The sequence below is a fragment of the Amia ocellicauda genome, chromosome 14, assembly GCF_036373705.1.
Source record: "Amia ocellicauda isolate fAmiCal2 chromosome 14, fAmiCal2.hap1, whole genome shotgun sequence".
In the NCBI taxonomy this organism is placed as follows: domain Eukaryota; kingdom Metazoa; phylum Chordata; class Actinopteri; order Amiiformes; family Amiidae; genus Amia; species Amia ocellicauda.
In genome coordinates, this window is record NC_089863.1 from 20,042,402 (window position 1) to 20,069,922 (window position 27,521).

A 27,521-nucleotide genomic window follows, 5' to 3' on the forward strand; every position below is an offset into this window, starting at 1 on the left:
AGCTGGTTGGCTGTATGGGTTTATTCTCGTTAATTTAAGTGGACATGAGTTAAGTTCACCTTACCTGCCACCAAATAGCATTGTATTATAACATGGTGGTGTGTATTTGCATCTATATCGAGCTTTACCTTGAAGGTAAAGGATCCACAAGAGGTTTGTTCAGTTTTATCCAAATCAAATCCTGCTTAGGGCTCATAAAAGTCTAGAAATGGCCCTGATTAACATTGTATTATACCTATGTACTTCTGTAATTTTGAACCTGTAATTGTATTATGTTTTGATCTGTCATTTTATACTGTATTGTTGCACTTTTGTACAATGCTCTTTTATTCTGCCCTGGATAAGGGCATCTGCCAATAAATAAATAATAAAAAAGATAGTTCCTCAATCCAAGCTATAATCTATGAATGAAAGTCACATCTCTCATTTTTAAAGTTTAATTAAATCAGCAATATACCCCTTGTTATAACCCTGAATTTAGTTCAGTTCCTTTTCATTGTACTTTCCCTCTGACATAGAGAGCCAAATTGAATTAATTAAAAAACATTGTCAACATGATTATTTTAAAAATCGGTCTTCAAATGACCCCTTTCTTTCCTCAGGATATCAGAAGAGCAGTGATGGGAGAGTGTGTTGGTGGATTTTACTATTATTTTCCTGTGCAGTCTGCAGTCTTATCTCTGGACTGGCTGTGTACTGTGAGTATTGAACAAGGAGAAGTTCACTGTCAGAGCTGCTCCCACTCTGGACAGAGGGCTCTCATCTAGTCAGTGTTACACCTGTACAGTCCTCAGCTGAGTCAATGGAGTGCATTCAGATAGCTATCAGACATTTACAACAAATGTCTGATAGTCTTAGGGCATTTAACACTTAGTTCAAAGCCTTAAGCAACTGTGATAACTTACATTACCATAATCTAAATCTGAAGCAGAATTAACACCATTGTAACTGAATACTTCTCTGGTGTCCTGTTGACTATGTAGCAAGACCATACAAGTGGTCCACAATAGCAATCATAAATACAGTGTTTGTGTGTATCCTATCTATTTATATATATATATATATATATATATATATATATATATATCTTTTTCAGTTTTCCTTGGTTCAGTAGACGAGCCAATGGTGTCAGCAGTGCAGAGTGATCTGGAGAAGCTGCAGGAGAACAACACCGCTCCGATAACTGGTAATCACATCTACTTATCTGTGCTTGTCATTTACTCAAACCTTTGCATCTGGTCAAAACAATAATTAAATTCTACTAAGAATTATAATGTTTCTCTTTTGTATTATTATTATTATAATTCAAAACTACAACAATTAAAAAATGTAAAACTATTGTTACACATAGTTACAAACCAAAAACAAAAAAAGGGGCCCTTCAATTCATCCCAGCGACAGTTGTCCCACACAAAAATTCACCCCCCTCAAATGTTCTCCGCTTGAGCATTTGTAACCATGATTGCATTATTGTAGAGTTATACAACACAAATACATATATATATATATATATATATATATACACACACACATTTTTTATTATTTATTATAAAGTTTTTTTCTTAATTGTTGTGGAGGCCAATTGTAAAGGGGAGGAATTGTCCTCTGGACCAATCAGTGAGGAATTCTGTGTATACTACTGATGAATAACATACTGTTCCAGTTCCAAAATGTATTTTTCTGCAAAGAATATTTTATGTTATTTAAGAATCTTTGAATGAACGCTAAAATTGTTCTATCAGTATTTGTACTATTTTTTGTTTCATAGAGAAGTAAAATTTAAATGTATTATATACACACACATATACACAGTGGCCTCCACATTTATTCATATCATTGATAAACTGTAACTGTGCAATTTGTCTTTCTGAAATAAGATAAAATGTCAATGTATTATAGTTACAGCACTGCACATAGAAAGGCATGTTTCTCAAGAAACACAATGATTCACACCTGTAAGTATTACAGAAGTAATCCCATTAAAATAATCCTGTCAACTTTCTGTTGTCTGGAAGATAAAAGGAACTTTTATTGAAGTTTTATTGAACCCTGTTTCCTCAGTGTATCAAAAGAGTTCCACAAGTTGGGTAATGTCTATTAATAAAAAGGCACTGACACACTTGCTACCTTGCCAGCAATATTTCCACTATTTGCTGTAAGAACAAGTATACAGATGGCAAACGATTGAAGATCTCCAAAGCATTTTGGCATCATCAGGTTACAATATCTAAAAAAATACCATTCTACTTTGGCTGCATGAATGTGGTGTTATTGTCAGAATTTGCCAAACAGCATCTTAATGACTCTTGGGGCCCTGCTCTATGGTTAGATTGAGCTAAACCGAGTTTAACCGACATAGTCATCAGTGTTATCTTTGACATTAAAAAGGTGAAGCTCACATTGAGAATAAATATGAAGATGGGGTTGTATTGCCAATGGTATAAATACATGTAGAGGCTACTGTGCAAAATATACAATACACAGAATGTTTTGGCACCATAAGTCAAATGCATTTCAGCAGAATGCTGACTGGAGTAGATCCCAAATAATTTGATATTATTTTCTCTATTTCTCTGATTACCTGGACTTAGTGAACTGTCAATTTAAGGTTTCTCAATGGGGGATGAAGTAAAACCTCATGTGAAATGGGTCCATTAATGATGTCTTTGTCACCCAGAATTGAAGAATCAACTGCAGAACAAGGAGAATGAAAACTCCAATCTACAGAGCAGATACAGCAGTTTGAAGGCAGGCTGTGATGGTTTGTATTGATGTGTATCTATGTTAAATAAGTGTGAGTTGAGCTTAAGCAATTTGGATAAGGCCTTAATCCCTATTCATTTTGAATTTAATCTATTTTCCTATGAATTCACACTGACTATGAGAAGTGTGAAATAACTGAATAGCAATGGACGGATTAGAAAGACAACCCCAGTCTAAAGATTTCTACTAATAAATAAACCTAATTAAACTGGTCCAATAACTATGTCATTATGTACTGAAAAACATAAAAACATCTGTGTCGCCCAGGTGTGAGAAAGCACCTGCAGAACAAGGAGCATACATTTTCCAAGCTGCAGGACACTTTATTCAATATGAAGGCAAGATTTCTCCTGTGTCAAATCTGGGTTTTGCTCAATATTAATTCCTCTCTTATCAGTTTACCCCTCTTCTGTCTCCCATACAGAATTGCAGAGAAAGCAGGAGACCCTTCAGACAGAGAATTCCAACCTTCTGCAAGAGCATTCAGACTTACAGAGAAACCACAAGACTATGACAGACAGTCATCTCCTCACAGAGAGATCCAACACTGGTGAATATGCATATTGCATTTTGTTTTGCAGTAATGTTTAAAAAGGAAATATTAGTAACGGGATTGTAAAATGGGTAGCTAGATACAAAAACTAATACTTGATAAATCAATGAAATAATTATCAAACGTTTGTTAAAAAAAAAAGTACATATTGAATGTGGGAGACCCCAGAAATATATCTTCTTATTTTTTCTTGTTCCTGGAGTGCTAATGTATTTTTAATCTAAATCAAAACTCTCCTAGTTAAAGTATACTATAGTACTGAACCAGCACAGGCATGTATAGTGGTCCAATCTGTCCTCCATTTATTAGGGAAAATGCAGTGTGTGTGTCTTGCTTGATTAATGAACATAGGTGATTACATCGTATATACCTTGTACTCAATACTGTGCTGTTGCGAAGTCACAACGCATATCATTACTTGCTACAAACTTTGTCATTTTCATGATATCACATGAACTAGGACAGGCGTTGAGAACTGTGAATGTAATGTCAATGGGGGCTTTTATAAGATTACCTTAGACTAATCCTTGGGTGAAGTAGATTCATTTATGATGTCAAACTGTGCTCTAAAATATAAACCTATTGTTGTCTTTGACACCTAGAACTGAGGAAGCAACTGCAGAACAAGGTGAATGAAAACTCCAATCTACAGAGCAGATACAGCAGTTTGAAGAAAGGCTATGATGGTTTGTATTCATGTGAATCTATGTTTAATTGAAACAGGTTGCCTGTCCCTTTAATTGCTAATGAAGACTGGAGAAGGTGTGGGGCTTAATAGTAGATAAGGCTGACTCCTGGGTGTCTCGAGTCAGTTAGATGTTGGAGCGCTAATGAAACAGTAATTCTCAGTCTGTCCCTTACAATGCCTGTGCTGTTATAGTCATATCCTCTTTATTTCTGCACTGGGTATGGCTGCATTGCATTGCTGTGCACTTTGAGAAGAAATACACACTTCAGATTGGGGCACCAGACAGACCTATAAGGAAGGGGCCGTGACATTTGGTGTCAGATTGACATGAATTTTAAAATTAAAACCCAGTCAGGGACCCCCAGGACTCTGCAGTGAATGTACAGGAAGAGCTGGGAGGTCTGTGTTTGATATTGATGGCAGCCCACCCTGCACTGTTACATTGTTTCCCTGCTCAGATCATGAGATAATTTGTGTGCTGGGAATTTTTGTAATCTGATTTAAATGAGACAACTCATGTTGCTCCTCAGGTTGAGTTTTGTAAAATGCATCTGTGTTTATAAACCCTGAAGTCCCCTCACGTTGTCCTGAATGTGGAATAAGTTATTCAAAAATTAATGGGGATGACTCCAAACTTCAGGACACTTAATGCAATATGAAGGCAAAGATATCTCCTGTGTCAAATCTGGGCTTTGTTCAGCATGAAATCCTCTCAGAGCAGTTCATGACTCTCCTGTCTCCCATTCAGAACTACAGAGAAAACAGGAGACCCTTCAGACAAAGCATTCCAGTCTTCTGCAGGAGCATTCAGACTTACAGAGAAACTACAACAATATGACAGAGAGTCGTCTCCTCACAGAGAGATCCAACACTGGTGAATATGTATATTGAATATTGGTTTTGCATTAATGTTTAAAAAGGATATATTAGTAGCAGGACATTTACAAGGGTCAAATGTTTGGTAACAAAATGTGATGTACATGCTGACTAGGGGAGACACAAGAATAGTGTTTTTTTTTCTCTAGTTGCTGTATTTCTTATGTAATCTTGTGCCTGATCAGTTACACCTCATGTTTAAAATCTATTGTGTTAATAGACACTGTGGAAGAAGCTCTAATGTGTTCCGGCAGTTCAGTGTGCTCCTTTTACATTGGAAAGATTGTGAACTAGGGTGGGAGTGTGTCTTGTCTGATTAATCAGGGTGCTTATATTTTAAATATATGCTCAATACTGTGCTCTCACCCAGTCACCATGTACATCATTATTTGGTAACATTGTGTGGTGTGTGTGTGTATATTTGTGTCCTTTACGTTATTTCCTATATTTTTAGACTCTGCTGCACTTCTATAAGAATTGTCATACACCAGTACAAGATGTTACATCATGAGCAGTGCAATTGCTTGTTCTTTATTTTTGGGGGGTTTTAACAATGTTCATAATCTGGGTCACATAGCAAAAACACAAAGCGTTCTCAAACAAACAAAAGTCAAAACACCTCCCCACACTAAACCCCAACACTTCCATATATAGAAACCCCAACCCCATCAGCAACAGGTGTGTGGCATTATCCTGTTGATTGCTACCTCTACAAACCCTGTTGTGTCTTGGGACCTGTGGTATCTTATTGTCCACCATTTCAACTGCATTGTAAAAACTACAAGACACAGTTCATAGACACAGCATCCTCTATCTTGGGTATGGGTTCCTGAGCAGATGTGCCCTGATGCTCCACCCTACCCATATCATACCAAGTACCTTACCACAATAAACATAGATGTATATCTATATATATATATATATGATTTAATATGTTTTCACATAACTCTGACTGGCATTGAGAACTGTGAATTTAATGTTATACGATCCCCTGAAGTTAAACCTTGTGTGAAATGGATCCATTAATGAAGTCATGATGTGCTCTAAAATATTAATCAATGTCTTTCCTTGTCATCCAGAACTGAAGAAGCAACTGCAGAACAGGGAGAATGAAAACTCCAATCTACAGGGCAGATACAACAATTTGAAGTCCAGCTGTGATGGTTTGTATTCATGTATATCTGTGTGTCTTGTAATTGAGACAGGTTAACTTAGCTGCACAGTTAAACAGACAGAGTTTGTGAGCTGAGCTGGAGAAACAGCAAGTTGAGACATGGAGAGGAGGGCAGTGGGCAAACAGTGCAATGATGGGGTCACTAAGCACAGATCAGAGGCAACAGCTGGGACAGCCGAATGTACAGACATAGCAGCAGGAACACAGAGACTGACAGATGGGGTGCAGGACTGTGGAGCAATCTTAATAGAGGAGGGGAAGAAAAATTAAACTCACCCTTGGTTTGTGTGGGTAGCCATGTTTGATGAGGACAAGGAGGCTATTTTTCTTGGGGGTTTTATGCACTCAAATACCATAATGCTACTTTTCTGTTTGGAGAGTAGATTACTTGTATTTGAAGTAATTTTTTAAGGTACATAGGTTTATAGGTTTTGTTTTGTTATATTTGTATTTAAAGGCACATTAAGATGTGTTTCCTTTGGTAACTTATATAGGATTTTGAATATATTTTATCTTTCCTTCACTTTGTGGGAATCTGTTTGGTCTGAGGGAGGTGCCATTGAAACAAAGGGTGTAAAAGGAGGATAACTTGGGTCAGTTAGACAGATCTGTTGGAGCTGGCTGCCATGAGTGTTAGTGCCCAACATTGATCCTGCTGTAGGATTGTGGTTTGTTTTCTATTTGCATCACTGATCTTACTTTACTGAAGACTTTGTTTACTTTGTTCCTCAGTTCTTGTTTTACAACAAAAAGACAATAAATGCAGTTTTTTATTATGAACACTTTGCTGCCTTCTCTAGAACTGTTCCCACCTCTATAACCCCTAAAGTACGGCCTACCAGAGAGGTATTTGAATGACAACCCGAGGCTCATTCCAAAGATTTTTTCTAACCGATAAATCAAAGTGGGTGGGTTCATTAACTATGTCATACTGTAGTTTTAATAAATGTACATCTCTATCACCAGGAATGAGGAAGCACCTGTTGAATAAAAATAATAAAAACTCCAAAATACATGACACTTAACATGAAATCCAGTTTACGACTCTTCTGTCTCCCATGCAGAACTGCAGAGAGAACAGGAGACCCTTCAGACAAACCATTCCAACCTTCTGCAAGAGCATTCAGATTTTCATAGTAAAAACAACAATATGACAGAGAGTTGTTTAATCACAGAGAGCTCCAACATTGGTGAATATGCATATTGCATACCATACTTCATTATAATGCTTTTGTCTTCTATGATTATTATATTTGTTATGCATTCAAGATTAAATAGTATATATTAGTAGTATAATTACAATACAGATAGATAAGCAAATGAATCAATCAATAAATACATAAATCACAAGTCAAACATTTGGTAGTAAAATATAATGTATAATATTGAATGCAGGAAAGGACAGAAATATATCTTCTTATGTTCTCTAGTTCATGGAGTGCTAAATTATTTGTCTAAACATTTAACTCTCCTATTTAAAAATACATTATAAACAGTGCTGAAGAAGCTTTGGCATGTATAGTGATCCAATCTGTCCTCTTTTTATTAGAGAACATGCATGACTGGGGAGTAGGGTGACCCTTAAATATGGAAAATATTTAAACTTTTGAAAATGTTGACTCTCACCCTCCAGACTGTTGCTACACTATAAAAGAAACGTCCCAACAAAATATTTTTGCATTTGGGTAATATTTAGGGTGTGCTCAAGTCGTTTTCATTTTTATATTGTTCGAAAATCTCGTTTGCAACTGCAATTGCTTATTTTTGGTATTTGTTCACTGCCACTCTCACAACTTACTTATTTATTATTTATTTTGTATGCTGTCCTCAGTGATGTCATCATGAGGTCACTTCCTGTCGCCATTTTGTAATAAACATAAACAAAAACTACGTTAATTATGAAAGTGAATTGTAGATTAAATTTCTGCTAGTGTTAATTATGGTTCCAGTAACTCGTAGCAAAGATGTTATTTATCTTCTGGGTCATATGAAGGACAGTCTGGTTGGAGCTAAGCTGCCATCAGTTGGTGATGTAATGCGCCTTTATCTGCATAAACTTACGAGTAGTGCTAAAACCAAACATGAGGCTACATCTCAGACAATACATGAAGTGGAACCATTCTGGCACAAGGCAAGGATACCAATAAGACCTCGTCATCATGCTATTGAACAATTGGAACAGTTAATTTCCAGGTGGGAAAGGCTTAAGAAAAACAAAGGAGGTCGAACTAAAACACAGATATCAAACGAAGGAAGCTTAACCGATACATTCTCCAATTTATTTGACATTGCTCACCAGGATGCGTTAGTATTAATCACGGTTGAAGAAGACAGAGCGTTCCTGCTAGCACAACGTGAAAAAGGTAGGAAAGGTGCAGTGGCAGGCGTGGATACAAAACTGGTGAAGAAAGAAGCAGAACTGAGGCAAAAACTGGATAAACGCTGCAAGTGGGAAGAAAAACAGAAAGCAGAACAAGATCTTTTCAACCAAAGCATTGCACTGTCATCAAGTGATGATGATACTGATTCTGAACCATTTTCAACAGAGAAAGAATCTGGAAGTTCGATTGTAGGAAACAAATTAACCAGAAAGATAGGAAGAAAAATATATTAACTGCTGATGTCATGGCATCACTTGACTGCACCAAAAGGAGCTCCCGCAGTGCCATGCACACTTTCTGCTAGTGTTCATGCTTCTGGGCAGAAAGTTGAGGACTTCAACCGCTCTTCAATCCAGCGTGCACGCCAGAATCGTTTACTCATCGCAAGTGATCTGAAGGCAAGGTTTGATCCAAAGAAGCTATTAACCCTTCATTTTGATGGCAAGCTGATGATGGATTTAACTGGTGATGAAAAAGTTGACCGTCTTCCAATCCTTGTGTCAGGGTCTGCAGTTGATCAGCTTCTCTGCATTCCCAAACTGAGTGCAGGCACCGGTGAAGCCATGGCAAGTACCATGCTTGAAGCTGTTGAATCATGGGGAATCAAGGATCAGATAAAAGCAGTTAGTTTTGACACCACGTCGAGCAATACTGGACAAAAAAATGGTGCCTGCGTGTTATTGGAAGGCAAGCTGAATTCACACCTGTTATATTTGGCTTGCCGTCATCATGTACATGAAATAATGCTAGAAGAAGTGTTTGCAGGGGCTATGGGTCCATCAAGTGGTCCAGACATCGGACTTTTCAAACGGTTTAAGTCATTTTGGCCTCACATAATTATCAGTGACTACAAGGCAGGAACTGATGACCCACAAGTAGCAGCCGCAGTGCACGACATCAAATCAGAAGCTATATTTTTCTTAGTTTCTCAATTGGAAACTACTCAGCCCCGTGATGACTACAGAGAACTACTTGAGCTAGCCATTCTGTTTCTGGGTGCTGAGCCTCCACGTGGTGTTCATATAATCAAACCTGGTGCACTGCATCGAGCCCCCTTCATGGCCAAGCTGATATACGCTTACAAGATATTCTTGTTTCGACATTCTGACTTCAAGCTGACCAACCGTGAACAAAAAGGCTTGGCAGAAATCTGCATATTCGGTGTTCAGGTCTACCTGAAATCGTGGTTCTTGTCTCGGCTGCCAACCATCGCTCCAGCTAATGATCTGAGGCTTCTGCAAACACTGGTTTCGCTCGATTCACAAGACGCAAAAGGTGCACTAAAGAAGCTCTGTGGCCACCTGTGGTACTTGAGTGAAGAGCTAATTGCATTATCATTCTTTGACAGAGATGTTTCTGCTCCAGTGAAAAAGTTGATGGTTTCAGCACTTCAAAAGCCAGCATCCGAAGATCCACCAAAGCGAATAACAGTTGACATCACCAAAATCCATGAAATGCAGTTGACTTCAAAGAAGTTCTTTCACTTGTTGTCAATCCCTGATTCATTTCTGCAAACTGATCCAGACAAATGGATAACCAGCCCGGACTATTTGAAGGCTGAGGAAATTGTACGCGCTCTGCGGGTAACAAATGACACTGCAGAGAGAGGTGTTGCCATGATACAGGAGTACAGTGGTCTACTGACTAAAAGTGAAGAACAAACACAGTTTCTTCTACAAGTTGTTGCTGAGCATCGAAAGCTTTTTCCAGACAGTAACAAGATGACTGTACTTCATGGACTTTCTGCATCTACAAGCCTACCGTCCGCAGAATGACTGGTATCGTGTTTGCAAGCGTTGAGCGCACTAGTATAGTTAGTTATTAGCTAAAAACTCTGATTTATTTAATTTGTTGTTTAAATTACAACTAATGGTTATGACAATTTGCAATTTTGTGAGCAGGATATCTGCGACATTATAAAATGAGCAGTCATGTAGTGTCTACTGGCTATATTTTAATTTACAGTCTGTTACCTAAAAATCACGTTTTCGCAAAAAATTTAATATTTCTGTATGCTTGAGTACACCCTAAATGTCAACTGATCTCAAAAAATTTTGCACATTTCTTTCATTTGACATGGAGACTTGATTGAGGGGGTGAGAGGTTTAAAATTCCAAAGTTGAAATTTAAGGGTCACCCTACTGGGGAGGGTGTGTGTCTTGCTTGATTAATGAACATAGGTGATGGCATTGTATATACCTTGGGCTCAATACAGGTGTTGAGAACTGTGAATGTAATGTTTGTCAATGCTGGCTTATATAAGATCACCTTAGACCAGTGGTCTCCAACCCTGGTTCTGGAGAGCTCCAATCCACTTAATCTTATAGGTCACCTAAAATCACCAATTTATAAATACTGGGAATATATGGGAGTTAAGCAACACAACTAAGGGTATTCTTGCCTCGACAGGTTGAAGGTATTCAGATGATTGCTCCAATGGTTTCTAAATGACCTGCTTAATTGTTCAGAATGAAATACAGTGGGAGAAAAGTATTTGATCCCCTGTTGATTTTGTATGTTTGCCCACTGACAAAGAAATGATCAGTCTATAATTTTAATGATGGTGTATTGTAACAGTGAGAGACAGAATAACAACAAAAAAATCCAGAAAAACACATATAAATTGTTTGCATGTTAATGAGGGAAATAAGTATTTGATCCCCTATCAATCAGCAAGATTTCTGGCTCCCAGGTGTCTTTTATACAGGTAACGAGCTGGGATATTAAAGGGAGTGCTCCTAATCTCAGCCTGTATAGCCTTTTACCTGTATAAAAGACACCTGTCCACAGAAGCAATCAATCAATCAGATTCCAAACTCTCCACCATGGCCAAGACCAAAGAGCTGTCCAAGGATGTCAGGGACAAGATTGTAGACCTACACAAGGCTGGAATGGGCTACAAGACCATCGCCAAGCAGCTTGGTGAGAAGCTGACAACAGTTGGTGCGATTATTCGCAAATGGAAGAAACACAAAATAATTGTCAGTCTCCCTCGCTCTGGGGCTCCATGCAAGATCTCACCTCGTGGAGTTTCAATGATCATGAGAACGGTGAGGAATCAGCCCAGAACTACACGGGAGAATCTTGTTAATGATCTCAAGGCAGCTGGGACCATAGTCACCAAGAAAACAATTGGTAACACACTACGCTGTGAAGGACTGAAATGCTGCAGCGCCCGCAAGGCCCCCCTGTTCAAGAAAGCACATGTACAGGCCCGTCTGAAGTTTGCCAATGAACATCTGAATGATTCAGAGGAGAACTGGGTGAAAGTGTTGTGGTCGAGCTCTTTGGCATCAACCCAACTCGCCGTGTTTGGAGGAGGAGACCATCCCCACCGTCAAACATGGAGGTGGAAACATTATGCTTTGGGGGTGTTCTTCTGCTAAGGGGACAGGACAACTGCACCGCATCAAAGGGACAATGGACGGGGCCATGTACCGTCAAATCTTGGGTGAGAACCTCCTTCCCTCAGCCAGGGCATTGAAAATGGGTCATGGATAGGTATTCCAGCATGACAATAACCCAAAACACACAGCCAAGGCAACAAAGGAGTGGCTCAGGATGAAGCACATTAAGGTCCTGGAGTGGCTTAGCCAGTCTCCAGACCTTAATCCCATAGAAAATCTGTGTAGGGAGCTGAAGGTTCGAGTTGCCAAACGTCAGCCTCGAAACCTTAATGACTTGGAGAGGATCTGCAAAGAGGAGTGGGACAAAATCCCTCCTGAGATGTGTGCAAACCTGGTGGCCAACTACAAGAAACGTCTGACCTCTGTGATTGCCAACAAGGGTTTTGCCACCAAGTACTAAGTCGAAGGGGTCAAATACTTATTTCCCTCATTAACATGCAAATCAATTTATAATTTTTTTGAAATGAGTTTTTCTGGATTTTTGTGTTGTTATTCTGTCTCTCACTATTAAAATACACCTACCATTAAAATTATAGACTGATCATTTCTTTGTCAGTGGGCAAACGTACAAAATCAGCAGGGGATCAAATACTTTTTTCCCTCACTGTACGTCCAGGTGTTTATAAATTGGTGATAGAGGGGTGGCCTCAAAAACCTGCTGAATAGGGGCTTTCCAGGACCAGGTTTGGAGATCACTGCCTTACGCTCATCTTTGGGTGAAGCTGGTCCATTTATGATGTCATTCTGTGCTCTAAAATATAAATCTATTGTTGTCTTTGTCACCTAGAACTGAGGAAGGAACTGCAGAACAAGGAGAACAAAAACTCCAATCTACAGAGCAGATACAGCAGTTTAAAGGCCAGCTGTGATGGTCTGTATTCATGTATATTCATGGAGAAGAGGCGGGCTTTAAGAGAAGATAAGGCTGACTCCTGGGTGTCTCAAGTCAGTTAGATGTTGGAGCTCTAATGAAACAGCAATTCTGTCTGTCCCTTACGATGCTGGTGCTGTAATAGTTGTATCCTCTTTATGTCTGCACTGGGTATGGCTGCATTGTACTGCTGTGCAACTTTAGAAGAAATACACACTTCATTCAATTAAACAAAATAACTGAGTGTCTATATTGGGGCACCAGACAGACCTATAAGGAAGGGGCTGTGACAGTTGGTGTCAGTTTTTAAATTTGAACCCAGCCAGGGACCCTCAAGACCCTGGAGTGAATGTGCAGGAAGAGCTGGGAGGTTTCTCTTTGACATTGATGGCAGCACACCTTGAACTGTTACATTGTTCCCCTGCTTAGATCATGAGATCATTTGAGTGCTAGCAATTTTGGTAATCTGATTTAATTGAGACAACTCATGTTGCTCCTCAGGTTGGGTGTTGTTAAATTGATCTGTGTTCATGAACCCTAAATTCCCCTCAAGTTGACCTGAGTGTGGAATAAGTAATTACATGTATTGTATTATGCTTCATAAAGGCTTTGAGATGTTGTGAATCACTGGTGTGAATAATTTGAATGACTTATGAAATTATGGGGCTGAATGTACCAATGCATTTCAGGAGTGGGAATATACCATGTCCCCACCAGGAATAACATATAATAACCATGGCGGGGATAAAAAAAAGCAGAATAGGTGTAAATCCCCACCATCCTCAGTGGCAAATCACACCCAGGATGTGCATAAATAGATTTGTATATATAATTAAATCTGTTTTCACATAACACATAAGATCACCTGAGGTTAAACCTTGTGTGAAATGGGTCCATTAATGATGTCATACTGTTTCATAAAATATGAATCTATAGTTGTCTTTGTCATCCAGAACTGAGGAAGCAACTGCAGAACAAGGAGAATGAAAACTCCAATCTACAGAGCAGATACAACAGTTTGAAGTCCAGCTGTGATGGTTTGTATTCATGTATATCTATGTGTCTTGTAATTGAGACAGGTTAACTTAGCCACACAGTTAAACAGATCCTGGATCCTGGATCTCCATTGGTCCAGCAGGTTTGAGTGACGGTTCTTCCTGACCCAATCAGTGAGCAGGTGGGCTGGTCTGGATGGTGTCGACTGTCTCGGTTTCAACAGCAGCGCCGGTTCAGCGACTCATTAAAGCCCCTGTGTGCGCAGACCTGCAGTCAAGAGCTGCGCAATCACTGATCACCGCCATTGAGCCCAACATACAGCACTGAAACACAACACATGACTAACCGGCTCCGTGCACAGTAACATGTTTAATATCATGTTCATATTATGTCACCTGCAGAACACTTTAATTCAGCTGCTCAGATAACACAGCGCCAGACTGATGGAGATCACAGCATTTAGCAAGAGGCAAATGGAGGGGCATCGTATTCATTAAGAGCATGTGATGTCCCAGTTGATGTGTAGGTAAAAAACACACACATACATACATGCACACATACACACTATATATATGCACAGTCACCTACAAAATTACTGGCGCCATTGATAAAGATGCGAATAAAGGCTGTATGAAATAAACATATGTAATATGTAGAAAGCGATTGTCCACAACTTTTATTAAAAGCATGCTTTGTTCATAATTAAATTCCATGTAGCTGCTCCTCTCAATCTATGGGTCAGTCAGTGTAAAGTCACATGTGTTGCAGAGTGACTGTCAGACCAGCCCACCTGCTCACTGATTGGATCAGGAAGAACCTGCTGGACCATGAATCAACCATGGCAGTCCTTGGAAACTGAGACTTGACAACCTGAGCAGACCCACAGGTCTTAATAGAGGAGGGGAAGAAAATGATTAAACTCACCCTTGGTTTGTGTGGGTGGCCATTTTTGCAAGGAGGCTATTTTTCTTGGGGAATGTAATGCTCCTAAGAGTGGGTCCAAGATACTTTTATGCTTGGAAAGTAGATTACTTGTATTTGTAGTTCTTTTGCATTTAAGGTACATATGTTTATAGGTTTTGTTTTGTTATATTTGTATTTAAAGGGACATTATGATGTGTTTTATTTGGTAACATATGTATGATTTTGAATATATTTTATCTTTCCTTCCCTTTGTGGGAAATGGTTTGGTCTGAGGGAGGGGAAACAAAGGGTATAAAAGGAGGATAACTTGGGTCAGTTAGCAGGGTTGCCAGATTGCGGGGAAACCCCCCATTTATGGGGGGAAATTTAAGCCATGGGGGGGAAAATGGGAAATATTGTATGGGGAAAAGGATATGAAACAGGGAGCAAAAGTAAAGAAATGGGGGATTATTTTCTTCATTGTAAATTGCCCTCAGTGCTCTCAATAAGAGTTCACTTCACCAGCACCCCCAACCATAGGCGAGTTTTGAAATTCCCGGGGGGGGCTGAGTTACTAAGTTTGTTTTATTTTCTTCCTTGAATGAGTAAGTAACTCATCAAAATTTCTGGGGAGGCTGAGCCCTTTGAGCGCCTATGCCCCCAACCCCTCCCTGGACCTGACTTCATCAGCCCCACCCCCCTCCCCATTATACACAGTATAAGTCAGTTACTTAACCATAACAAATAGTATTTGCCAATGTCCACAAATAAACACAACTTTACTGTATCACTACAGTAGGTGATATTTGCAGAATGTGTCTCTTGATTCACCAAATAATTATGCCACTATATCTATATTTATTAGTAATCACCATAAATTAAACATTATACATTTATAGGGCAAATAGACATTTTATTATTATTATTATTATTATTATTATTATTATTATTATTATTATTATTATTATTATCCAGGGCAACTTACAACATAATAATAAAACTATATATATATATATATATAAAGTATTCACTCTACTATTAAAGGAGTGTATAGGCCCGACACGAATCATGATGTTTTTCACAATATCAGCCTGCAAGGTGGAGTACATGTTAATTTCTCTGTTCAGTGAAAACTCACCCAAATAGTAATCACTATTTCACTGTTATTTTTATCTATAGCATCCTTCCATTCAATCCACAAGATCTATGTGGGATTTAAATATGAGAGCTGTTGGATTGTGTGTTTTCTTCCCCCCTCACTATAGTTTTTCAAATGTTTAAACAAGTGAACTAATTATATTCAAGGTTTGGTTTTCTTCATAAATGTTACTGGTTCACATTTTTCTCAGCAAGTGGCTGCATTAAGGAAATAAACACCTGTTGAATCAGTGTTCTACTTTCAAAATAAAATTAAAACAGGATAAATGCACACACTTTAAAATACAATATATGTGCAATCCACCTTTGGCTTTAAGCATCATGACTTCACAACCTTTCATGCTGCATGTCAATTTAAATTCATACTTAAATGCACACCTCCTCAAGATGACAAAAAGACTATTAAATGCACCTGGTCAGCTGCCAAGACTGTTACACTTCCTGGGACAGAAGCATTCATCAGTAAGACAGCCTTATATTGCAGTTACATTAGTTACAATTTGCAGTATTGTATCAAGTTAATATTTAAGGCCCATATACATTAGTACAGCAATACTGTATATGCAATTTCTCTCTAATAAGGGTATTGTGAAAATGGGGGGAAATGTTTGGAAATGGGGGGAAATTGGCTCCCCAGTGGGGGGAATTTTGGAGTAGCATCTGGCAACCCTGTCAGTTAGACAGATATGTTGGAGATGTCTGCCATGAGTGCTAGTGCCCAACATTGATCCTGTTGTAGGATTTGCAGTTCTTGTTTTCTATTTGCATCAATGATCTTGCTTTATGCAAGACTTTGCTTAGGTTGTTCATCAGTTTAACTAAAACTAAAAACAATAAATGCAGTTATTTATTATGAAAACTTTGATGCCTTCTCCAGAACTGTTCCCACCTCTATAACCCCTAAGGTATGGCCTACCAGAGAGGTATTTGAATGATATCCCCAGGTTCGGTCTGAAGATTTCAACTAACCAATAAATCAAAGTCGACTGGTTCATTACCTCTGACATACTGTGCTTTAAACCTACAGATATCTGTCTTACCCAGTAGAGAGGAAGCACCTGTAGAACAATGAGCATTAATTATCCTAACTTCATGACACTTAATGCAGTATCAGTGTCAAATCTGGGCGTTTCTCAGCATTAAATTCTCTCAGATCTGTTCACACCTCTTTTGTCTCCATTCAGACCTGCAGAGAAAACAGGAGACCCTTCAGACAGAACATTTAGGTCTTCTGCAAGAGCATTCAGACTTACTGAGAAACCACAACAATATGACAGAGAGTCGTCTACTCACAGAGAGATCCTACACTGGTGAATATGCATATTGCATGATCATACTTCATTATAATAATTGTTTCTTCTATGAATACGGATAGAAGTCTAACGTTTGCTAGCAAAATATATTGTACATATTGAATGCAGGATCCCTCCAAAATATATCTTCTCATTTTCTCTAGTTCCTGAAGTGCATGTATCGCACGACAAAATGTATTTTTTGTCTAAACATAAAGTGCTCCTACTAAAAATATACTGTAGGCAGTGTTGAACCAGCTCAGTGGTATAGTAGTCCAGTCTGTCTTCATTTTACTTGGGAAAATGCATGACTGGCGAGCGTGTGTGTCTTGCTTGATTAATGAACATAGGTGATTCAATTTGATATACCTTGTGCTCAATACTATGCTGTTGCTCAGTCACCACTCATATCATTACTTGCTACAAACTTTGTCATTTTAAGGATTTCACATGATCTAGGGCAAGCGTTGAGAACTGTGAATGTAATGTTTGTCAATGGGGGCTTTTATAAAATCACCTTAGACTAATCATTTCAGTGAAGTGGGTTCATTTATGATGTCATACTCTGTTCAAAAATTGTAATCTATTTTCGTGTTTGACACCTAGAACTGAGGAAGCAACTGCAGAACAAGGAGAATGAAATCTACAATCTACAAAGCAGATACACAAGTTTGAAGGCCAGCTGTGATGGTCTGTATTAATCTACAGTATATGTATGTGTAATTGAGACAGGTTAACATAGCTGCACAGTGAATCAGGTTTTCTGACCCTTTAATTGTTAATGAAGACTTGAGAAGGGGTGGGGTTTAATAGTAGATAAGGCTGAGTCCTGGGTGTCTCAAGTTAGTTAGATGTTGGAGCTCTAATGAAACAACGATTCAGTCTGTCCCTTATGATGCTTGTGCTGTAACAGTCTTATCCTCTTGATTTCTGCACTGGGTATGTTTTCATTTCACTTCTGTTCACTTTGACAAGATCACTTCCAGATCACAACCCAAAACACACTCTTTTAGCAACTGTGACGGTCACTATTTTTTAATTACTAATATATATATATATATATATATATATATATATATTGAACAGAACATATACATATATACTGCGTGAGAGTGAGTGTGTGTATGCTTTATTCATTTTTTTTTTTAAATACAGCTTATATAAAATATGTATTTTTTTCAGTATGTACATAACATGTACATAGTATTTCACACCCAAACCTGTAGAAAGTCACAACAAAATGGCAAGATGTAAAATGCTAAAGACTAAATACTCACAATGTGTTAATTGTGTTTCAGTCAAAGTCGTATTCTCTGAATTATCAAGTAAGTTGAACTTATATCTATCAGTATTTAACTTAATTTTAATTATTACAAATGAAAAGGTTACTTAGCAAATGAGAATAATATCATAGCATCAGTCCCAGTAAAGAAACTTATTTTGAAAACCACTGTTAAAATACCACTGTTAAAATGTGTTTATATGATAGAATCAATGTAAAATTTGAAATGTACTAAATAACTCAGATGTCATCGTCCAGCATGTGTGTTCTCTCAGTTTGACTGGATGTGTCTTGTCATATCATAGCGGACAAAGTCACCAGATATGTCTTCCCCAAGCCAACTATCAACAAGTCAACCACATCTCATTGGTCTTACTCGTTGATAGTAATTATAGTTTCCATAGACAAACCTGAAGTGTTACTGTGTCCACGGCAGGGTTGCCAACCATACATTTGAGGTTTTACTGACATGACTGACTTAGCTGGACTATTTTTACTTCATGAAACTTTAGGTGAAAAAAAACTACGAGGAAAGTTTGATGGCAGTCAAAAATGTAGCAATGAAGGAAGTAGTAGTGATGGGATATTTGTAATGGGATTTACGGACAAGGTGAAATTAAGATATATTTTTAAGGACTGTCCATACATTTACGGACGGTTGGCAACTCTGGTCCACAGCTGCAGGATAAACAGTTCATTATTCTTTTATACTTTCTAACAACAGCAGAAATTAATTGTGCAAGTAAGCAATCCCACATTAAAAAAGGGAACATATGGGCGATGTGCAGCTATCACATTGATCACAGTGCTTTCTAGCATTTACATCACTTGATTATGCCACTCTCCTATGCTGGTCTGTGCAAATTGGTCTTCCCCTATTTTAACCCCGTCACTGTCATAGTAATCGATATGACTTCAGGAACCAAATCTACATCCTCCTGCTGTATCATTCCCACTAGGGGATCTCTTTCTTTCCATGCCTTCAAAAGGTTAACATGGCAGATTTGATATTGCCGTCTCTTCCCCGGCTGGAAGACTTTGTAATTTACATCATTTAGTTTTTCTACTATGTGAAAGGGCCCTTGCCATTTAACTAAAAACTTGTGTATGTGGGTGGGTAACAGGACAATAACTTTATCTCCCACTTTAAAGTCTCTGGAGTGTGCACCTATGTTATAATGCTTCCTTTGGTTTTCTTGTGCTTTTATCATATTGTCATACACCACATTTATAATCTTTTTCATTCTATTTTTCATCTTCACAATGTAGTCAATCACTTCCCCTGTACTTGGGTTTTATTCCCAGACTTCCCGCGCAATATCCAGAATACCTCTGGATTGCCTGCCATAAAGCAGTTCAAAAGGCAAAAAAACAGTTGATGTCTGAGGAAGTTCCCTAATGGCGAACATCAGATAAGGCAGATGACTATCCCAATCATTGCTGTAAGACTTTCCTAAGCATTTGTTTGAGCGTTTTTTGAACCTTTCGACTAGGCCATCTGTTTGTGGGTGGTATATTGAAGTGTTAATGCCGTTACGTGTAGTAGTTTGCACAGCTCTTTGAATACTGCGGACATGAGTATTGTGTTCCCTGGTCTGTAATGACTTCTTTTGGTAGCCACATCCTTGAAAAAACTTGTCTGAGAGCTAGTGATATATTTTTAGAATTAGCCTGTCTTAGTGGAACAGCCTCAGGGTACCTTGTGGCATAATCAAGTATTACCATCCGTATTGACCACCTGGTTAAACGCATACTGTAGATAAACATCACTAACTAGCTCCTTTTTAAAATTCAGTGGAGACAGCTGTTGCTCTTCCCAGTACTCCCCCGGTGTACACTCCCTCTCGGATGGTACTACTCTATGGCTAGTAAACTGGGGCAATGTATCTGCTGGAACAGCGCTTTTGTCAGTCCATTTTCCCCCAGGACCCCTCTGTGGTTTAGCCTGGAACCTCCTTTCTGACTTTGAGTTTTCCTGGTTTTCCCCGGTTCTCCTAGTACTTCAGGAGAAAATGGGAACAAGTTAGGCAGTGCCTATCCTGATACACTAGAGGGCCCTAGCTGCTCTTCATCAGAGACCAAATACATAGATACAATATAGTAAAATAAATATAGACATGTAAATATTTTAAATGATCTAGAATAAAGTGAGTGAACATTTAAGTAAATAAACCATTTAGCCACTGTATTTCTTTGGAAGTATTGGAAGTAAACCTTTCTTTCCCCCAACACCTCCCCCCATTGTTTAATTCCCCCTCCCCCTCCCTTCACAGCCTTCAGGCTGCTTTCCGGTGCTCCTTTGCTCATTTCCATCTTACCAGCATCGTCAGGTCTCTGGGCTTAGGTTCAGGGGGTGCCAGGGAGTCTGTCCAATGTCCCTTGCTACTAAGTGCCTTTACACCAGGGCAATTAGCTCATCTGCAGTTTGGGGATCACCTTGTGCTACCCATTTCCTCAGAGGGGAAGGCAAAGATCTCAGAAAGTGGTCCAACACTAACAGTTCAACAATGCGGGCTGACCCGTGGACCTCCGGTTTTAGCCAACTCCAGGCTCGATGATTTAGGTCAAACAACTGTGACCTGGGTGGTTTGCCCTCCTCATACCGCCAGGTATGAAATCTTTGTGATCTCACGGCCATGGTAACACCAGCCCTGTCGAGGATTTCCACTTTCAAGACCTTTTAGTCAGTCGCTGAATCAGGTTCTAGGTCAAAATACACTTTTTGAGCCTCTCCACTCAGAAATGGAGAAAGGTTCTCTGGCCAAGCTTCCCTCGCCACTGTCCTCTCAAATGCCAACAGATAAGCCTCATCATCATCAGTTGCCGTCATCTTCTGTAAAAGATAGCTTGCTCGAATGGGTTTGGGAATAGGTGTCCCAGGTGCTGTTATCATCACGGGGGCATGCAGTCCAGTTACAAGAGCCCTCCACTCCTTGCGATCTTTGGCTGCTTGCTCAGCCATGACTTTGCTATTTTCCTGCAAGGCTATTGTGGCTTGCTGCTGCACTGCATTGGCATTTAACACTGCATTGAGAATCTCTTCCATTCTTTTTATTTTTTTTCTTCTTCAGGAAATAAAAAAAATACCCCACTCCTGGTACCACATGTGATGGATCAGCTTTCCTGTATGGTCATAAATCTGAAAACTCACACTACCAAATATAGTTGTAAATGCTGGGGCGTGTATTTATTGACAAAAACAAACAAACAAAAACCTAACCCATCTCTGGGCTCTCAAATAAATGTCAAATGAAAGGAACTGGCCAGGGACAGCTATGTCTCTGTTACCCTGTAACAAAAACCCTTTTGTTTCCTCCACCAAGCTGCACTGTGTTTGACTCTCCTTTGTACTCCCTTCTTGTCTCTCTTTGTCCACCCCCCCCCCCAACATGTGCTTTTTAAATACTTCTCCCCAAGTGCATTCAATTATCCAATTACCCCAATCAGACCACAACCAATCATAGCCTAAAGAGGCCCTACCAAGATGGTAGGAATCTTCAGCCATGTTATTATTAAAATTCAACAAGTGATGTACATGTTTGAATGCACTGTGATCAAAGTGATGTTTGCAGATTGGTGTTTTTTTTTCCTTCTATTTTTGAATGTGGGATTGCTTACTTACACAAAAAATCTCCCCTGCAGATGTATCTCCTCTGTTGTTGGAAAGTAGAAAAGAATAACGCATTCTGCTCTGTTTTTCCCACAGCCATAGACGTAGTAACATTTCATGTTGTCTATGGAGCCTATAATTACTATCAAGGAGTAAGACCATGAAATGCCAACATCCAGTTGACTTGTTGCTGTGGAGAAGACAAATCTGGTGATTCCATAGTTTTTCCACTATCCAGGAAGTTTTGACAGGACACATCCGTGCTAACTGAAAGAGTTACAAGTTGCTTCTATGATAGACTCAATCTGCAAGAGTGCTATGTATCTTACTATATCAACACATCAAGACACATTGACAAATTGTGGGACTTCACCTTTTATGCTAATTCTAACTATTAAGTGAGTGCCATTTTATGCAAAGAGGTCTTTATTTGCATTTGTTTATAACATGTGATGTGTTGTGTGAAGTAGCCTAAGAAGTGTTGACTTTGATGTTCAGAAAGTTTCTAAGAAGAACCACAGTGCTTAGAAACACAATGCACCTGTAACACTGTGTCTGGTTCTTAACAGGAGAAGAAGGAGTTGTCCTTAAACAAGGTAAATGAAAGAACAATTGTAGGATGATTTTCTGACCAATAGGGACATTGCATGATGTGATTTATGTTTCCAGAGTCAGAAGGATTGCAGGTTTCCACAGAACAAATGTAGGACTTTGAATTAAAACAACACTTTTGAAAAGTATATAATAGTAGTTCCCTTTCATATATGTAATGTTGCTTGTGGATATTATTTGGTTTGTTGGATATCAGCAATCACTTTTTACAAGTATCTAAAAAAATAAGGATATTGAAAATGAAATATTATTTTTACATCTGTATGAGATTTGTGTCAGATTGGATCTACTGATACAAGGAAGTATCACAATGGTTGGAATGTCAGCAGAACATTCCAGATTTACAGCAGAGCCCCTCAGATATAGTCTTTATGGCTACAGGATGGTAGGTGTTATTAATACTTGTCTGCTTCAATACGTGTTTGATAAGTTCCATTGAATCTTGAAAAACAAATGACTAGGTGCATGATTGATTCAAAATATTGACCAATCTAGACCAATAGACAATGACAAGCCTGTAAATCGTAGCAGTTATATTCTTGAGAAGAAGTATTTGATGTCTTATGAAAAAGTTGCTACTGAGTTTTTAGTTTTCTATTAGTGGATGGGTGAGGGTTTTGATCTCATTTCAACCAAGCTACGTTTGATCATGTAGGACACTGTGGGCTGCAAGGAAATGAGGATCCCTCCCCTCAATAATTCCCAAAATAGTAAACAAATCCAAATGCATCTTGTTTGTAATCTAAAATGATTGCTTTATTTTGTGGAAATTTTGAATTAATCTGCTTCTCTTTTTCAGTGTGGAAGTGGATTCGTGATGCAGCAGGTACACTTTAATTTTATAATCTGCGATTACAAAAACAAATCATTATATTTTGTGAATTTAAAAAAGTTTTAAAATGCATGAAGAAAAGGTTTACTAGTGTTTGAGGGAATATCCTTTAGCCCTCCTTTTCCTTGGACTCAATCCTGATGCCTCCAGTTGAGGTAATGGTCCTTTATATAATATATATATATATATATATATATATATATATATATATATACACTCACCTAAAGGATTATTAGGAACACCTGTTCAATTTCTCATTAATGCAATTATCTGATTCAAGCTGATAGAAGAGCAACTTTGACTGAAATAACCACTCGTTACAACTGAGGTATGCTGCAAAGCATTTGTGAAGCCACAACACGTACAACCTTGAGGCGGATGGGCTACAACAGCAGAAGACCCCACCGGGTACCACTCATCTCCACTACAAATAGGAAAAAGAGGCTACAATTTGCACAAGCTCACCAAAATTGGACAGTTGAAGACTGGAAAAATGTTGCCTGGTCTGATGAGTCTCCATTTCTGTTGAGACATTCAGATGGTAGAGTCAGAATTTGGCGTAAACAGAATGAGAACATGGATCCATCATGCCTTGTTACCACTGTGCATGATGGTGGTGGTGGTGTAATGGTGTGGGGGATGTTTTCTTGGCACACTTTAGGCCCCTTAGTGCCAATTTGGCATCGTTTAAATGCCATGGCCTACCTGAGCATTGTTTCTGACCATGTCCATCCCTTTATGACCACCATGTACCCATCCTCTGATGGCTACTTCCAGCAGGATAATGCACCATGTCACAAAGGTCGAATCATTTCAAATTGGTTTCTTGAACATGACAATGAGTTCACTGTACTAAACTGGCCCCCACAGTCACCAGATCTCAACCCAATAGAGCATCTTTGGGATGTGGTGGAATGGGAGCTTCGTGCCCTGGATGTGCATCCCACAAATCTCCATCAACTGCAAGATGCTATCCTATCAATATTAGCCAACATTTCTAAAGAATGCTTTCAGCACCTTGTTGAATCAATGCCACGTAGAATTAAGGCAGTTCTGAAGGCGAAAGGGGGTCAAACACAGTATTAGTATGGTGTTCCTAATAATCCTTTAGGTGAGTGTAATCCTTTATATTATTATTGTTTATTTCATAGCAATTGCCCTTATCCAGGGTGAATTAGTTTACAACAGGAAACATTTTAAAGCATTACAAAAGTGCAGTAATTTAACCCTTCTGGTGCAGGAGGTCAGAAGGAATGGTTAGTGTGGTATGTAGTTGAGACAACGGAAGGTAAGAGCCAAAATCCTGAACTGGATGCGAGTCAAGACCGTGAGGATTGATTTAAGGGTTTTATATCAGATATAGTGAAATTCCTGATCTTTAGTGCTATAATAAGGAAGATGACAGGTATAGCTACCATAGAAACAGAAACATCTGAATAACATTGCAACCAGTCAGAGCATGTTAATGGTAAGTATCCTGCATATGGCCTGCTATTAAATTTAAAAAGTCGGTACTCAAGCATGGGGTATTGACATACCCAGCCAATCAAAACCCACTGGTTGGATTAAAGTACTCTACCAGTAAATGGAGGGAATATTGATACCAAAGAAATAAGGAAGGTGACAAAGGTGCAAGGTCAGGGACACTGAAATTTAATAATTCAATTATAATTCAAAATAAACTTGTAACACAATTATATAGTAATTATCGTTATTATTATTATGATTATTATTTTTGGTTTTTATTTATTTATTTATTATTATTATATATATTTTTTGTTTTCTTCACAGATGGTTTGCTAGATATTGTATGTTAATGAGGACACACCCCTAATGTTCAGCCCATGTCCAGCACTGATGCTGACTAAGACACATCTGCTAAATCATGAGTCTGTTCTCTCTCCCAGATTGTGTTAGGAGTTTGTGAACAATACTAAAAAGCATTGTTTATGTTCTTGCAAGTGCTCGTTTACAACACATTCCTCCAGCCATTAGCCTAGGAGTCTTTTCATTAGGTAATGTGGTCAGAATTGCTCCTTTGCCTGGCAAATAGAAATGTGATCAAAAACCACGAATAACTCATAATTCATATTGCAATATTGCATATTGACGATGGCAGAATCAGATTGAAAGACAGTGAGGATTATATAAACTCCTTATTCATTGTGTTCACTTATAATGACTGAAGGAGAATTTACTGAACTCCAGAAATACAATATCTCAGTTTAGAACAGATTGCGAACAAGAGCTGCATTCTTTCTAAATGAAGCCATTACAGCTCTTTAAGCTGTTGTCCATGGGGGTCAGTGGCTCTGAGGAACCACAGCTGACCTGAGCCCAGTCCACAGCAGCACCATCAGCAATATTCACTCAGTCCAGCAGCACAGCTTCCTGTGTCACCAATTCACCACAACACACTGCAGACTGTGGCTTCTCATGTATCACCAATAAAACATTCTACACTAACTCATATTCTCATCTCTCAAAATGTTTGAAATATAAATGAACATAAGAAAATCTAAATTATGTATTGTTCTCTTCAATTTTCATAGCAACTGCTGTGACTGTTTTCTTCATGTTTCTCTCCTCTCTGCTCCACAGTGGATGTGACTCTGGACCCCAATACAGCGAATCCCTATCTCATCTTGTCTGCGGACGGGAAACAAGTGAGAAATGGAGACAGACGGCAGGCTCTCCCTGACAATCCACAGAGATTTGATCGCGTAGTCAGTGTCCTGGCAAAGGAGGGTTTCAGTTCAGGGAGACACTACTGGGAGGTGCAGGTGAGGGGGAAGACTGATTGGACTTTAGGAGTTGCCAAAGAGTCTGTCAACAGGAAGGGGAAGATTACAGTGAGACCTGATATGGGTTACTGGACTTTGTGGCTGAGGAATAGGAATAAGTTTGAGGCTATTGTTAACTCTACTGTCTCCCTGCCCCTGCACCTGAAACCCGAGAAGCTGGGTGTCTATGTGGATTATGAGGGGGGGCAGGTCTCCTTTTACAATGTGGAGGCCAGGTCTCATATCTTCACTTTCAATGACACCTTCACTGAGAAACTCTATCCATACTTCAGCCCTCATCTCCACCTAGGAAGTAAAAACTCAGCCCCACTGATCATCTCCCCCATCAGTCGCACAGACTGATCAAGACACATGATCTAAGGGAGGGGGTGATTAAGATAAGTAATATAGCGCAATAATTGTCTTTGTGAACTGAAATGACCTGCCAACAAGGTCTACAGTCTGAAATCTCCAGCAGTCAGTTCAGGCAGTCCAGCAGATCTTAAGAATCCTTATTCAGCCACTAACACAACACAAATACTTTCTGATTATTAACCCTCTGACAGTGAAGGACAGGGAAGTGGGTTGTCATATAAAGCTTATCTGCAGAATGACCAAGAAAAACAAAAAATAATTAATAGTTAAAATGAAAGGTTTCATTCCTGAAACATATCAACACAAGCATTTTATAATATACATATATGATTTTCCTTAAATATATATGTATATATATCTATAATCCTTCAATCGCATTTCCATTGGTGATGTTCAGAGTTAATCTCTCCTCTCTTGTGCTGACTTCAATACCTTTCAGGTTTCTTTATCTCTGATTCAGATGAGAGGCTAATTTCTTTGAATCCTGTTTGTCTGTCTCTCTGTGTGGGTGGATGACATTCCCAAAACAGTTGCATCTTTTAAATGAGATTTTACTATATTATACTATACTGTACTTTTCTGTAGTATACTGCACTATACAAAACTAGGTGTAACAATAACTAGATCTGTAATGTATTATACTATACTGATTATGCCATACTAATCTTAACTCGGTCTGCATAATTAATTCTGAAAAACATTTTGAAATACAATAAATGTTAAAGTGGCAATTAATGTACTGTTTATTTTTATTTTTTCTTAGCTATATACTTATAAAAGATTCCTCTATGCTGGCCTGTAACAAAACCATTCAATTGAGTAAAGATTAAGATGATTGACTGTGTATTTTGTGAAAAATTATTAACTTTTAATCAGGGGCAGAGCTTGATGATTGTTTCCTCAGGTGGGTAAGCTAGTTTGCAGCTTATGGTTGAGAAGGATTGAGGGATAACATAATATAAACC

The 27,521-nt window shown here is 38.7% G+C and overlaps 1 protein-coding gene across 1 annotated transcript; it reads left to right on the forward strand.

The window, feature by feature from the left end:
- Positions 1-1,102: 1,102 nt before the first annotated feature.
- LOC136767783 (E3 ubiquitin-protein ligase TRIM39) lies at positions 1,103-27,393 on the forward strand. Its single transcript, XM_066721781.1, has 15 exons — positions 1,103-1,186; positions 2,678-2,761; positions 3,188-3,313; positions 3,919-4,002; positions 4,753-4,878; positions 5,960-6,043; positions 7,119-7,244; positions 12,630-12,713; positions 13,667-13,750; positions 16,955-17,080; positions 17,669-17,752; positions 18,361-18,387; positions 22,524-22,550; positions 23,366-23,392; positions 26,000-27,393. Exons 1-15 carry the CDS (start codon positions 1,123-1,125, stop codon positions 26,542-26,544), a joined length of 1,698 nt encoding a protein of 565 aa, XP_066577878.1. The 5' UTR covers positions 1,103-1,122; the 3' UTR covers positions 26,545-27,393.
- The last annotated feature ends 128 nt before the right edge of the window (positions 27,394-27,521 follow it).

Excerpts from the sequence above, each read along its gene's own strand:
- LOC136767783 (XM_066721781.1), top strand. The coding sequence starts at position 1,123 with ATGGTGTCAGCAGTGCAGAGTGATCTGGAGAAGCTGCAGGAGAACAAC. Across the intron at positions 3,314-3,918 it reads CACAGAGAGATCCAACACTG|AACTGAGGAAGCAACTGCAG; the intron begins GTGAATATGCAT and ends TTTGACACCTAG. Across the intron at positions 4,879-5,959 it reads CACAGAGAGATCCAACACTG|AACTGAAGAAGCAACTGCAG; the intron begins GTGAATATGTAT and ends CTTGTCATCCAG.